The following is a 15,903-nucleotide window of genomic DNA, read 5'->3' on the forward strand; positions in this document are numbered from 1 at the left end:
ACTCACAGCACTCAGCCTGGTTCTCATCTGAATTGTCCCCACAATCGTCTTCCCCATCACATCGCCAAGCCAGTGGTTTGCATAGAGTGTTGTTACACTGAAACTCATCCAGAGGGCAGGTCCTTACCACTGGGGAAACAGGCAGGGAGTGGCGAAGAGGTAAGAGAGAAAGAGGACAAATCAGCCAAAGGCACCACCAACCAGGACACCAGCATCACTTTGTGCCCCTCATCCACTACCACAGTTTGACACAGGCAGCATCGCCCACTCAATCCAACCATCTCATCCCACCAATCAATGTTCCCCTCAACCTCCCCCAACACCCTGTGATTTACAACACACCCATTCAGCCTCTCCACCAACCCTTGGTGAACCCCCACAACATCCCTCAAGGTTACCTGAGCCGCAGTTGTCCTCATCACTTCCATCCATGCAGTCAGCGTCATTATCGCAGTGCCAGCGGTGGGGGATGCAGTGACCATTACGACACTGGAACTGGTCAGCCTCGCAGCGCACCACACAGTCTTTCTGTGGGAGTGGGAGGGAGGTGGTTACAAAAGAGGCTGGGGGATGGGGGATGGGGGTGGGGGAGGAGGAAGGGTTACTGAATGGGCGTGTTGGAAATCACTAGGTGCTGGGGAAGGTTAAAGGGACACTCAAGGGGATGTTGTGGATTTAAGGGGATACTGTGAGATGCTACTGTTACCTCGTCAGAGCCATCTGCACAGTCGTGGTCTCCATCGCATTTCCAGCGCCCGGCAATGCAGCGCCCGTTGGCACAGGCGAACTCACTCTCTGAACATGCACGAGGAGCTGAAAGTGAGGGAACAAGAGGAGTGTATAGGTCATCGATGGCAGTGATCCTCTCACATGAGGGGTTGGGGGAGGAAGGGTGGTGGAGAAGGGTGATGGGTTTGAAACTGAGACCATCCCATGACTCAAAACGCACCCACAAAAACACACAGACACACACACACACACGCACACATCAGATACACTTATACCAACACACTCCTGAGACACACACACATCTAGACACATAGACTGATACAAACATAGACAAGCGCAACATGACACACTGAACATGTTCCTTAACACTGACACACACACACACTCACACAGTGCATGGGACGGATGGAAGTACTGAGCCGCTCTGTCTCACAAAGCAGTCAAGAAACACACACACACACAAAACCAGGTAAACTTCATCGCAATCACACCTTCACATCCAAGCAATTTCTCAGTTCCCAAAGTGGACAATTCCTCTCCACCCACAAATGTTACCTGACCCACTGAGTCCATACAGCATTTTGTGTGTGGCTCCAATCCTTCTCTCTTTCTCTCTCTCTCTCTCTCACACACATACACACATACACTCCAACAGCTCACTCCACAAAGACCAAACCTACCTCATGAATACGCCCTCAAGCACAGTGACAGTGTTAACACAAGAAAGTAAAAAAAAGACATAATGAGACAATGGGTTCATGAGAATTCAAGAGACAATGCAAGAAAATATATACGAGCAGAGGCAGACACTCAGGTTAACAGTCTCACACCAACACACGCATGTGGTCAAAATGGTGAAGGCTCCACAGGGCTGGCAGGTAACTCTTCACATGAATCAAGCCATGTGGGTCAAATAAAAGTCAGAAATGGTGTTAACGGAAGATGAGTTGAAACTAAGCCGTACGGTACACTAACAGAAGCAACAGAGATTATGGCCTGTCACCCTCACCACCTCTACTACCCCCTCCCCATCGCACTGACAGCCAAATTGGGCTCCAGGCTCCTGCACTGCCCTTCACCCCACGCTTGCTATCCCTGCTCTGGATGTGGACCCCGATCCACAGACCTCCCCTCATCTGCAAGCGCTGGGTGCCATATCCCGCAAGTGGGTGGAATAGTAGGGAAGGCGCAGAGCATTCTTGCCTTCCTGGGTAGGGTCGTGCAGTGCAAGGGCCAGGGAACCTGTCCCTTCTCATAAATGATTTGGACGAGGAAGTGAAAGGGTGGGTTATTAAGTCTGCAAATGAAATGAAGGTTGATGGAGTTGTGGATTGTGTGGAGGGATGTCATAATCTACAAAATGACATTCACAGGATGTAGAGCTGGGCTGAGAAGTGCCAGGTGAAGTTCAACCCAGAAAAATGTGAAGTGATTCACTTTGGAATGTCAAATTTGAAGGCAGAATACTGGGTTAATTGCTGGAGTCTGAGCAGTGTGGAGGAATGGAGGGATCTTGCAGTCCACATCTACAGATCACTGAAAGTTACCAGACAAGTTTTAGAAAGAGTGCAGAGGAGGTTTAACAATATGCTGCCTGGATTATAGACCATGTCTTATGATGCAAGGCTGAGCAAGCTAGGGCTTTTTTTTTTGGAGTGAAGGAGGATGAGAGTGTAAGATGACAAGAGGCATAGATCGAGTGGACAGCCACAGACCTTTTCCTAGAGCAGCAGTGGCCAATACCAGAAGATGAAAGAATAGGGAGATGTCAGATGTAGATGTTCTTACATGGAGAGTGTTGAGTACATGGAATGCGCTGCCAGGGGTGTTGGTAGAGGCAAATACGCTAGGAACATTTAAAACACTCTTATATAGGTACATAGATGATAGAAAAATAGAGGGCTATGTAGGAGGGAAGGGTTAGACTGATGGTGGAGTAGGTTAAAAGGTCAGCACAACGTTGTGGTTCTATATTCTATGTTCTCTCTGAGCACTGACCTACTGAGTTCCTCCAGCTGGAACTCTATTATCAGTAAAAGGCAGGACCCTCAGGAGCACTGATGTACAGAGATCTAGGGGTGCAAGACCACAGCATCCTGACAGTACTGACACAAATGGACATGATATGCTTGCCGTCTGTGGCAATGAATTCCACATATTCACTACTCTCTGGTTAAGAAATTCCTCCTCATCTCTGTTATAAAGAGATGTCCTTCTATTCTGAGGCTCCTGGACTCACCCACTAATGGAAATATCCTCTCTAAATCCCCACTATCTAGATCTTTCAATATCTGGTAGGTTTCAATGAGATCCCCCTTTATTCTTCTAAACTGCAGCATGTACAGGCCCAGAGCCATCAAACATACATCAACCCTTTCATTCCTTACCATGGACTCAACCTGCAAGTTAACCTTCAGGGAATCTGGCATGAGGACTCCCAAGTCCCTTTGCACCTCTGGTTTCTGAATTTGCTTCCCATAAGCTCAAATGCTCTTAAGTATTGCATTTGGTTCTGGTCCCCCACTACAGGACAGGTGTGGGGACTTTGGAGAGGATGCAGAAGAGATTCACCAGGATGCTGCCTGGATTAGAGGACATGAACTATAAGGAGAGGTTGGACAAACTTGTGCTGTTTTCTCTGGTGCGGCGAAGGCTGAGGGGAGACCTGAGAGTGGTTTAGAATATCATGAGGGACAAAGATAGAGTAGACATTTCTCCCCCAGGGTTGAAATGTTGAATAACAGGGGGCTTATATTTTAGGTGAAGGAGGGTGTAAGTTCAAAGGAGATGTATTTTTTGTTATGCAGAGAGTGGTGGGTGCCTGGAATGTGCTGCCGGGGTGGTGGTGGAAGCAGATATGATAGAAGCGTTTAAGAGGCTGTCTGATGGCATGGCCGGATAAGGACTTCATGCAGCCAGAAGGGACAGCATCACGGTCAGAAACGGTGAACTGAAGGGCCTGTTCCTGTGTTCTGTGAGGATGCTAATGCCTGTGCAGAGTGTGAGGATCTGTCAGGGGCAGCCAGTCAACCATGGGAAGGTGAGAGAAGACCCATCGGGGGACTGGACAGACAGGAACCCAGCATGGGATAATCCGCGGACCAGCACGGCACTCACTGCAGCCCTCCTCGTCCGAGTTGTCACCACAGTCGTTGTCGTAGTCACATTGCCAGCGGCCCGGCACGCAACGGTTGTTCCGGCAGCGGAACTGGTAAGGTTCACAGGTCCGTTCATCTGCAGGGGAGGCACAGAGAGTGTGAGGGAGAGTGAGGAGGAGGGGAAGTGACTAGTCAGGGAGGAGTAAGAAAGGAGTGGACAAAGGAGGGGAGGGAGAATAGAGTGAGGAGGGAGTGGAGAAAAGAAGGGGGGGAGAGCAGAGTGAGGGGTTGATGAGACGGGAGTGATATGTGAGTGGAAAAAGGAGGAAGTGAAAAGGGAGTGAGAGAGACAGAGAGACAGAAAAAGGAGTGCAGAGGATGGGAGGAAAAGGGGAGCAGGTGGGAGGAAGAGAGAGCGGAGTAAGGAGAGAGTGAGAGGAGAATGAGAGTGCTGAGAGGGGTGGTGAGAATAAGAGAGAAAGAAGGGGAAACGAGGAAGAGAGAGGTACAGCGAGGAGGGACTGCCACACTGAGAGTTGTGGTAAGGAAGGAGGGGGAACAGAGTAAAGAGGGGCAGTGAGGAGGGGAGTCAGTGAGGAGTTAGCGTCCGGCTGCAGAGAGGAGCGAGGTGTGGTGAGGCGGGAGGAGAGTTGAGGAGGAGGAGCAATGAGGGTGTGTAAGAAGGGTGGGGGTAGGAAAGAGGGGGAAAGACACCATACCACACTCCTCCTTGGGCTCGTCAGATCCATCACCGCAGTCATCCTCCCCATCACATTTCCAGCGAGCTGGTATGCAGCGGCCAGAATCTTTGCAGCGGAATTCATCCACCCCACATGTCATCTGGGCTGGTAGGAAGAAGAAAGGTGGGAGTTAGGCAGATACCACCCTCACTGAGCCCAGACTGCATTGTTAGAACGTATTCTGGAGTTAAGAGTATATAACAAATATTAATTTAACCAACCACTGATCTTCAGATTTGAATGTGGATTGCAGATTGAATTTAAAATGGAACTCAGAACGATTAGACCTCAGATGCCTGCATATGCATGAATGCGGCCTAGTGGTGAATTAACATTAATTTTGGGTGTCTGGAGTGTGGGTGCAAAGATGGAAGTATGTGAAAACTATATGTAATTCAAAGGAAGCATTGTAGATTATGAGGACACTCAGTTCTCGTTTATTGTCATTTAGAAATGTATGCATTAAAAAATGATACAATGTTCCTCCAGAATGATATCACAAGAAACACGTGACAAACCAAGACTAAAACTGACAAAACCACATAATTATAACATATAGTTACAACAGTGCAAAGCAATACCATAATTTGATAAAGAGCAGACGATGGACACGGTATAAAAAAAAAGTGTCAAAGTTCCGATAGCCTCATCATTTCACGCAGACGGTAGAAGGGAGAACCTCCAAGCACCGCAAACTTGCCAATGCAGCACTACTGGAAGCACCCGACCGTACACTCCTCTGCCGAGCGCTTCGACCCCGCCCCGGCCGCCAAGCAACAGGCAAAGCCGAGGACTCGGGACCTTCCCCTCCAGAGATTCTGGATCATACAGTAGCAGCAGCAGCGAAGCAGGCATTTCAGAAGTTTCACCAGATGTTCCTCCGTGCTCTCACGTCCGTCTCCATCAAATCAGGATTGTGCACGACACCCTACTTCACAGATAACAGATATTTGAGTCGGGGAGGAGAAGATGGCGGTGCGATGCAGCGCTCGCTGTCGCTCCGAAATGATATCGGTATTTGTTAAGTAGGTACTGTGCACAATCCTGATTTGACAGAGACAGACGTGAGAAGCACAGAGGAACATCTGGAGAAACTTCTGAGATGCCTGTTTCACTGCTGCTGCTACTGTGCAATCAAGAATCTCCAAAGGGGAAGGCCCCAAATCCTCGGCTTTGCCTGTTGCCGGGGTCAAAGTGCTTGGCAGAGATGGTGCTCGGTGTCGGAAGCTCTAAGTTTTCGGATGGACTCAAGAGTCGGCTGCTTCCAGGGTGCTGCATCGGCAAGTTTGCGGTGCTGGATGTTTATGGCAGGAAGAGTTTTCCTTCCTTCTGCCGTCTGCGTGAGATGATGGGACTTCCGAGAGACTTTGAGACTTTTTTTACCATGCCCATGGTCTGTTCTTTATCAAATTACGGCATTGCTTTGCACTGTTGTAACTATATGTTATAATTACGTGGTTTTTGTCAGTTTTTTTAGTCTTGGTTTGTCTTGTGTTTCTGTGATATCATTCTGAAGAAACATTGTATCATTTCTTAATGCATGCATTACTAAATGACAATAAAAGAGGACTGCGTGTCCTCATAATCTAATCTAATCTAATATCACCACCGGAGTGGCCACGGCGAGCTGTGTCTCGCCGCCATCTTCTCCTCCCGCTGTACACTGTAACATTGTAGATACCACTGTAGATACATTGCAACTATAGAATTGTCCTTCAATTTTTTGCATATAAAAATGTCATGTAATACTGGATCCAGCAGGCCTCTTCTTTCAAGAATGTCTCAAAATGATGCCTGTTGCTCGTTTTCACTAAATAAACACTTCTATATCCACAAACAGGAGGAATTCTGCAGATGCTGGAAATTCAAGCAACACACATAAAAGTTGCTGGTGAACGCAGCAGGCCAGGCAGCATCTGTAGGAAGAGGTACAGTGGACGTTTCAGGCCGAGACCCTTCGTCAGGACTAACTGAAGAAAGAGCTAGTAAGACATTTAAAAGTGGGAAGGGGAGGGGGAGATCTAAAATGAATGGTGGATCTCCCCCTCCCCCTCCTAAATCTCTTACTAGCTCTTTCTTCAGTTAGTCCTGACGAAGGGTCTCGGCCTGAAACGTCCACTGTACCTCTTCCTAGAGATGCTGCCTGGCCTGCTGCATTCCACCAGCAACTTTGATGTGTGTCACTTCTATATCCACTACCTTCAGTGTCTCTCTGGTGATTTTGTTCACAGTTACAACATTCATCAGTCCTGTCTCTATCCCCTAACTAAACTCCACCAACTCAGTCATCCTTCTCCTACACCCTTCCTGTCTCCAGGACCCCCTCCTTCCCCTACACCACTCCGTCTCTGTGATCTACTCCTCCCCTAAAATCCTCCCATGGTTTGCAACCCATTCTTTGTCTCTGTAACCCCCCCACGCCCCCCCCGTCTCCATGATCAATTCCCTCTCCTACACCCTTCCCTGTCTCTGTGACACCTTCCAACTCCTACACCCCTCCCAATCTCTGTAATCCCCCCTCCCCTTCTGTGACCTCCTTCCTCCACCACACCCCTTCCTGTCTCTGTGAAGCCCTCTTCCCTACACCCCTCCCCGTCTCTGTGACCCCTACATTCCTCCCTGTCTCAGTGACCACCTACATGCACCATACTCCTCCCTGTCTCCATAATCCCCCTTGAGCCCGGGGATGGGAGGGGCACGTTTACCCTCACTTACTGCAGTTGGCAGGCTCGTCCGAGTGGTCCATGCAGTCATTGTCTCGATCACAGACCCACACCCGTGGAATGCACCTCTTGGTGGTGGCACACTGGAATTGGTTCGGTGCACAGGTCACCTCCGCTGTTTGGAGTGAGGAGAACACATCATCAGGCGTCATTGTTCACACTAATGGCATTGAGGTCAAGAGCTCAGGAGCCTCGATGTAAACATCCCCAATAGCCAGTCCTTGGCCAACCACACATAATGTTTGACAGCAGACTGATGAAACATTCATGGACTCAGGGTCTTGGACGATAACTTTTACTGATATCTCATATGTGCTTGTTTTCTTATATGTGCTATATATGACTGTTAACACTGTGTTCTCCAATTTGGCTCAGAGGAACACTGTTTCATTTGGCCTTATTCATGGGTATTCATATACTCACTGCACCACGGAAACCATTCTGCCTGGATGCATCACAGCAACCGCTCTGCCTGTGACCACAAGAAACCGCAGAGAGTTGTGGACACAGCTCAGCACATCACAGAAACCAGCCTCCCCTCCACGGACTCTGTCTACACTTCCCACTGCTCAGTAAAACAGCCAGAATAATCAAAGACCCCACCCACACCAGACATTCTCTCTTCTCCCCCTCTCCCATCGGGCAGAAGGTACAAAAGTGCCTCACCCGCATGTACCACCAGGCTCAAGGACAGTCTCTACCCCTGTTTTCAGACTACTGAATGGTCCCCTCATATGATAAGATGGACTCTTGACCTCTTACACCTTGTCGTTTACCCGTACTGCACTTTCTCTGTAAATGCAACACTTTATTCTGCCTTTCACCTGTGTTACCCTGATATGATGAACTGATCCATATGGATAGCACTTTTATAAATGAATTAGATGAGGAAGTAGAGGAGTGGGTTAGTAAGTTTGCTGATGACACAAAGGTTGGGAAGTTGTGGATAGTGTGGAACGCTGTTGCAGGTTACAACGGGACATTGACAGGATACAGAGATGAGTTGAGGGGTGGTAGATGGAGTTCAATCCAGAAAAATATGAGTGATTCACTTTGGAAAGGCAAACTTGAAGGCAGAGTTCAAGGTTATAGCAGGATTCTGAGCAATGTGTAGGAACAGAGGGATTTCAGCATCCAAGTCCATAGATCCCTCCAAGTTGCCATACAAGGTGACAGTGTGATTAAGAAGGCATATGGTGTGTTGGCCTTCATTAGTCGAGGGATTGAGTTCAAGAGCTGTGATGTTGCATTGCAGCTCTATAAAGCTCTGATTGGACCACAATTGGAATATTGCATTTAGTTCTGGACACCTTATTATCGGAAGGATGAGGAAGCTTTAGAGAAGGTGCAGAGGAGATTTACCACGATGCTGCCTGGATTATAGACCATGTCTTATGAGTATAATTTGAATGAGCTAATGTTTTTCTCTTTGGAGAGGAGGATGAGAGGCGACTCGATAGAGGTGTGTAAGATTATGAAAGGCATAGATAGAGTAGACAGCTAGATGCTTTTTCCAGGGATTCAATAGCCAATACCGGAGGGCATCTGTTTAAGGTGAGTTGAGGAAATTTAGGAGAGATGCTGCTTTACACAGAGAGTGGTGGGTCAGTGGAATGCCCTGCCAGGCAGATACATTTCAGAGACACTTAGATAGGCGCAAGGATGTAAAAAATATGAAGGGTTATGGGGCGTGAGGGAGGGAAAAGTCAGATTGATTGTGGAGCAGGTTAAAAGATTGTCACACCATTGTGAGCTGAAGGGCCCATACTGTTCTATAACAAAGCTTTGTCTGTATCTCACTCCATGTCACAATAAACTGATTTTATCAGTACCTATCTGGCATTCCTTTGCCTTCACTCTGGGTGAGAAAGGTCTCACTCGTACCCACCCCACTGAATAAGGCAGCGTGGAATATGGATTGTGAGGCTCCCTTACCCCTGGCATGCCCAAGACAATGAGATACTCACGGCAGTCTCTCTCGTCCTCGCCGTCCCCACAGTTATCCTGGCCATTGCAGCGGAAGATGGCGGGGATGCAGCGGTTGGCAGTGGAGCACTTGAACTGGCTGGGCAGGCAAACGTGGATCTCTGGGGGAAAGAACAGCAAAGGAGGGCTACAGTGGTACTCCAGAGCTGGAACCCCCACCTTGCACTCACGCAGGAGCATGCACACACTCAAAGAGACACAGAGTAACACGTACAATCACAAAAACATCGGCTTGCACATGCACTCTGTTACGCACGTGTATTCTCTCACATGCTCAGTCACGAACTCTCTCACGAACCCAAATGCCCTGCACAAACTCTTGCACTTGAACGCATACATGAGCACACTGGCCTGAGAGTGCACATGAACCTGTGCAAACACAAGTGCACAGTTCTGCACAGACTTGACTGCACGTACGTGGGTGTGTCTATGTATGCACACACACTTGCGTATAGATACGAGCGCACATGTACACACACACACACATACATGCATGTATCACAGGTGCTGGAACTCACCACAGTTGGCCTCATCAGAGCTGTCCTGACAGTCATTGTCACCGTCACAGATGAAGGCTGGGTTGGTGCAGTGACCAGTCCCACACTGAAACTGTCCAGGTCGGCACTTGAACTCAGCTGTTTGGGGAGCAGAAAAAGCAAAGTTTATCCCGTCTGCAGATGGGGTGGTGGGAGGGAGCTTCACTCTGTATCTGCGTGCCTGACAGGATGAAGTGGAGGAAGAAACAGAGGCGATGCAGGAGCCACCCCCACTGACTTCCTTGGAAAGGTACGACAGTCAGGGTGAAGGTTCCATCAGATGTCTACAACGTCAAAGGAGCCTACTAGCTCCTTTAACTTCTTCACTGATGCTGGGTTGCACTAGAGACCAGGGTGGTCCTCCTCCTCGTCAAGGGTACAGTTAAAATACCACCCCCCCCCAAAAGGATGAAACAGTCTGGTTGATAGAGCTCAGCAGGGTGGGCACCTGATGGAGTCGGCGTGTCTGTAAAGTGCAGCGTTAAGGCATTCTGGACTTTCACAATTTCCGACTGGAAAGTCGGGGCCAGCAGAATCACCACCCCACTGGAGGTGGAATTGAGGATATAGACCCCCTCCCTGTTACTCCAGGAGCCAGCTGGACTCATCTCCCTGGATGGTATGGACTTGGAAGCTCACCGCATATCTCCTATCCCTGAGGACTAAGGGATAATTGAACCTGCGGAGAGAACCCATGCTGCTATTCACGTCAAGTTGTGCTAAAGTAAGCTTCATGTCAGGACTACACCTGGCCTCAGCATCAGTACCCTTTGTGGTGAGAGTGGAGCCCCCTTTCACCCTACAATCCCCAGAAAGAGGAAGAACATTCTTTGCCCTACAGCCAGAGCAACCTTGTGATCCCCTACCCTTCAAAGGAGTGACACTGCATTTTGCCTTGGTGTCCTTCAACAGGTCATCCAGGAAGATCCTAAGCTGACAGTTACCATTCCTGGTCACAGCCCTTCCTCTTCTGCCTGAGGATGGCATGCAGCGACCTTCCCAGCCTTGGCATGCTCTTCCAGCATAGGGAGGCTAGTTTGGGCCTATGCTTTACAACCTCAGAGGTCAAAATAAACTACTGTATCTCCTCGAAAGGCATCAATGGGGAACTATCGGGAGGGGTGAGGATGTCCATTGTCTCATGATCAAAAGAAACCTCTGACTTCTGTCACCCATCACTAAACATGGAGTCCATACCTTCCTCCCCGTGTACCAGCAAACAGCAGTTCACCCATCCCACAATGTGTAGCGGGTACCGTATCCTCATGTGGGCACGTGGCCGAGTGATTAAGGCATTCGACTAGCTACCTGAAGGTCGTGAGTTCGAGCCCCAGCCAAGGCAACGCGTGTGTCCTTGAGCAAGGCACTTAACCACACATTGCTCTGCGACGACACTGGTGCCAAGCTGCATCGGCCCTTGCCCTTCCCTTGGACAACATCGGTGTCATGGAGAGGGGAGACTTGCAGCATGGGCTTCCAGGGGTCTGCCTTCCGAGCATTTACTCTTTTTCCTCGCCTTCCTGCTCGTGGAGTCTCCTCCACATCCCTCCCACGCGCATGCTACACCTAACCTCATGTTCCCCCACCTGAACCTCAGAGAGGTGGGGTGAGAGGAACAAGCGGGGACAGTGTCGCCAGAGGTGGAATCCTTGGGCTGGGGTTTAGGACAGTCCCTCCTCAGAACTCCAATACATCTGGTAGTTTTCCCCTTTGTACCAGACGGTAAACCAACCTTCAATGTCCTCCTGCTGTGCCAGCTACATTAACAACTGGTGCCAGACAGAGATTGCAGAGGGTGCTTCTCTTGAATTTATGCCTGATGGTGGTGATGGAGAAGAAGGACCTCATTGGAAATAAAGGGCTTGACATGCCCGAGAACAATCCATTGTGTGGGAGTGGTCACCAGTGCTGCCAGAGGTAGAAGCCTTGGGCTGGGCTTTGGAAAAGTGCCCTACCACTCTACCTCCAAAAAGATATCTGAGGGCACTGAGGGCCTGGTGCACCAACTGGTCAGTACTCAGGTAGTACACCACCTTCCCAAACTCTTTCTCAGATGCCAGAATACAGTCGCCCCCAAACAAGTCCTCCATGGCCTCTGAACACAGTTCCAGTGTTATTGTAGGACGCAAAATACACTGCACCCTGCATTCGTCTGAAACAGGGAGTTGTCCAAACCAGCCTGTGGTACTTAAACAGCGGGATGGAAGAGAAATCTCTGTTGCTGGGGCAGTAGGAAAGCACACAGCAATCAACACGGGTGCCAGAAATTCCAGCGCTAGGAAAGGCTCCTATGGTCTCAAAGAACTCCCAGGCCACAAAAGGTTGGAATGACCAAAATGCTCCTATACCCACACCAACTGAGAAAGGCGACAAGGAAGGGGTGCTGTCCCAATGTTAGCGGGGGATCAACAGTGACTTGCTCCCTTTTTTCGGAGTGAAACAACTTCCTGGTAAATTGCCAGCGACTGCAGCCAGAAGCTATGCAGTTAGCAGTCACCAATAAACGCAGTCCAAATTGGCAGGAAAACTCCCAGAGAAGCCTGCACACTCAAACAGCTGTTCACTCAAATGTTCAAGAGACCCTCCGCACATCCTCCAATCTATCTTTATCCAGCAATTTTCCTCCATTTCTCCCAGCTCAATCACAACAGCTCCATTCTGTGTCTGACCCTGGGAGTGTGTGATGGGATGGGGTGGAGGGAGATTCACTCTGTGCCTGACCCTGGGAGTGTGTGATGGGACAGTGTGGAGGGAGATTCACTCTGTGTCTGACCCCGGGAGTGTGTGATGGGACAGTGTGGAGGGAGATTCATTCTGTGTCTGACCCTGGGAGTGTGTGATGGGATGGGGTGGAGGGAGATTCACTCTGTGTCTGACCCCGGGAGTGTGTGATGGGATGGGGTGGAGGGAGATTCACTCTGTGTCTGACCCCGGGAGTGTGTGATGTGACGGTGTGGAGGGAGATTCACTCTGTGTCTGACCCTGGGAGTGTGTGATGGGATGGGGTGGAGGGAGATTCACTCTGTGTCTGACCCTGGGAGTGTGTGATGGGACAGTGTAGAGGGAGATTCACTCTGTGTCTGACCCTGGGAGTGTGTGATGGGACAGTGTGGAGGGAGATTCACTCTGTGTCTGACCCTGGGAGTGTGTGATGGGACGGTGTGGGGGGAGATTCACTCTGTGTCTGACCCTGGGAGTGTGTAATGGGACGGTGTGGAGGGAGATTCACTCTGTGTCTGACCCTGGGTGTGTGTGATGGGACAGTGTGGAGGGAGATTCACTCTGTGTCTGACCCCAGGAGTGTGTGATTTGGACAGTAAGGAGGGAGATTCACTCTGTGTCTGACCCTGGGAGTGTGTGATGGGATGGTGTAGAGGGAGATTCACTCTGTGTCTGACCCCGGGATTATGTGGTCGGACAGTGTGGAGGGAGATTCACTCTATGTCTGACCCTGGGAGTGTGTGATGGGACGGTGTGGAGGGAGATTCACTATGTATCTGATCCTGGTATGTTTGATGGGATGGTGTGGAGGGTGATTCACTCTGTGTCTGACCCCAGGAGTGTGTGATGGGACAGTGTGGAGGGAGATTCACTCTGTTTCTGACCCTGGGTGTGTGTGATGGGACAGTGTGGAGGGAGATTCACTCTGTGTCTGACCCCGGGAGTGTGTGATGGGACAGTGTGGAGGGAGATTCACTCTGTGTCTGGCCCCGGGAGTGTGTGATGGGATAGTGTGGAGTGAGATTCACTCTATGTCTGACCCTGGGAGTGTGTGATGGGACAGTGTGGAGGGAGATTCACTCTGTGTCTGACCCCAGGAGTGTGTGATGGGACAGTGTGGAGTGAGATTCACTCTATGTCTGACCCTGGGAGTGTGTGATGGGACAGTGTGGAGGGAGATTCACTCTGTGTCTGACCCTGGGTGTGTGTGATGGGACAGTGTGGAGGGAGATTCACTCTGTGTCTGACCCCGGGAGTGTGTGATGGGATGATGTGGAGGGAGATTCACTCTGTGTCTGACCCTGGGAGTGTGTGATTGGACAGTGCGGAGGGAGATTCACTCTGTGTCTGACCCTGGGAGTGTGTGATGGGACAGTGTGGAGGGAGATTTACTCTGTGTCTGACTCCGGGAGTGTGTGATGGGACAGTGTGGAGTGAGATTCACTCTGTGTCTGACCCCGGGAGTGTGTGATGGGATGGGGTGGAGGGAGATTCACTCTGTGTCTGACCCCGGGAGTGTGTGATGTGACGGTGTGGAGGGAGATTCACTCTGTGTCTGACCCTGGGAGTGTGTGATGGGATGGGGTGGAGGGAGATTCACTCTGTGTCTGACCCTGGGAGTGTGTGATGGGACAGTGTAGAGGGAGATTCACTCTGTGTCTGACCCTGGGAGTGTGTGATGGGACAGTGTGGAGGGAGATTCACTCTGTGTCTGACCCTGGGAGTGTGTGATGGGACGGTGTGGGGGGAGATTCACTCTGTGTCTGACCCTGGGAGTGTGTAATGGGACGGTGTGGAGGGAGATTCACTCTGTGTCTGACCCTGGGTGTGTGTGATGGGACAGTGTGGAGGGAGATTCACTCTGTGTCTGACCCCGGGAGTGTGTGATTTGGACAGTAAGGAGGGAGATTCACTCTGTGTCTGACCCTGGGAGTGTGTGATGGGATGGTGTAGAGGGAGATTCACTCTGTGTCTGACCCCGGGATTATGTGGTCGGACAGTGTGGAGGGAGATTCACTCTATGTCTGACCCTGGGAGTGTGTGATGGGACGGTGTGGAGGGAGATTCACTATGTATCTGATCCTGGTATGTTTGATGGGATGGTGTGGAGGGTGATTCACTCTGTGTCTGACCCCAGGAGTGTGTGATGGGACAGTGTGGAGGGAGATTCACTCTGTTTCTGACCCTGGGTGTGTGTGATGGGACAGTGTGGAGGGAGATTCACTCTGTGTCTGACCCCGGGAGTGTGTGATGGGATAGTGTGGAGGGAGATTCACTCTGTGTCTGGCCCCGGGAGTGTGTGATGGGATAGTGTGGAGTGAGATTCACTCTATGTCTGACCCTGGGAGTGTGTGATGGGACAGTGTGGAGGGAGATTCACTCTGTGTCTGACCCCGGGAGTGTGTGATGGGACAGTGTGGAGTGAGATTCACTCTGTGTCTGACCCTGGGAGTGTGTGATGGGACAGTGTGGAGGGAGATTCACTCTGTGTCTGACCCTGGGTGTGTGTGATGGGACAGTGTGGAGGGAGATTCACTCTGTGTCTGACCCCGGGAGTGTGTGATGGGACGATGTGGAGGGAGATTCACTCTGTGTCTGACCCTGGGAGTGTGTGATTGGACAGTGCGGAGGGAGATTCACTCTGTGTCTGACCCTGGGAGTGTGTGATGGGACAGTGTGGAGGGAGATTTACTCTGTGTCTGACTCCGGGAGTGTGTGATGGGACAGTGTGGAGTGAGATTCACTCTGTGTCTGACCCTGGGAGTGTGTGATGGGACGGTGTGGAGGGAGATTCACTCTGTTTCTGACCCTGGGAGTGTGTGATGGGACAGTGTGGAGGGAGATTCACTCCGTGTCTGACCCTGGGAGTGTGAGATGGGATGGGGTGGAGGGAGCTTCACCCTGTGTCTAAACCGAGAAGTATGTGATGGGACAGGGCAGAGGGAACTTCACCCAGTGCCTAAACCCAGGAATGTATCACGAGATGGATTCCTTCGCCAATACTCACGGCAATCTTCTGGCTCATCTGAGCGATCGCCGCAGTCATCCTCTGTGTCGCATTTCCACCAGAAAGGAATACACTTGTCGTTCTTGCACACAAACTGTAGAGGCACCAGCACAAAGGTCAACATGAGCTGTCCAATTACCAAATGGAAACTGTTCCCTCTACAATGATCAAAATTCCAATCTAAGTCAGTCACATTTGCCAGTTTTAGGCCCACATTCCTCTAAATCCACAGACCCCTTGCTTAATGGCATTGTTCTGTGATATAAAAAAAGGTTGAAAACCCCTCAACCATTTTCTCTGGCAGCTCATACCACAGAAAAAAAGTTGCATCTCAGGTTCCTATTAAATCTTTCCCCTCTCACC

The 15,903-nt window shown here is 50.3% G+C and overlaps 1 protein-coding gene across 1 annotated transcript in view; it reads right to left on the minus strand.

Moving 5' to 3' along the window:
- The window catches only part of LOC134341384 (low-density lipoprotein receptor-related protein 1-like), a 286,341-nt gene that overhangs the window by 311 nt on the left and 270,127 nt on the right, over positions 1–15,903 (minus strand). Inside the window, exons 63-71 of the mRNA XM_063039246.1 lie at positions 15,541–15,634; positions 9,795–9,911; positions 9,258–9,377; positions 7,283–7,405; positions 4,547–4,672; positions 3,847–3,963; positions 707–813; positions 399–528; positions 7–129 (exon numbers count right to left, since the gene is read on the minus strand). Coding sequence (XP_062895316.1) covers positions 7–129; positions 399–528; positions 707–813; positions 3,847–3,963; positions 4,547–4,672; positions 7,283–7,405; positions 9,258–9,377; positions 9,795–9,911; positions 15,541–15,634 — 1,057 coding nt within the window. The remainder of the gene's footprint in view (positions 1–6; positions 130–398; positions 529–706; positions 814–3,846; positions 3,964–4,546; positions 4,673–7,282; positions 7,406–9,257; positions 9,378–9,794; positions 9,912–15,540; positions 15,635–15,903) is intronic.

Source organism: Mobula hypostoma, assembly GCF_963921235.1.
Source record: "Mobula hypostoma chromosome X1 unlocalized genomic scaffold, sMobHyp1.1 SUPER_X1_unloc_1, whole genome shotgun sequence".
In the NCBI taxonomy this organism is placed as follows: domain Eukaryota; kingdom Metazoa; phylum Chordata; class Chondrichthyes; order Myliobatiformes; family Myliobatidae; genus Mobula; species Mobula hypostoma.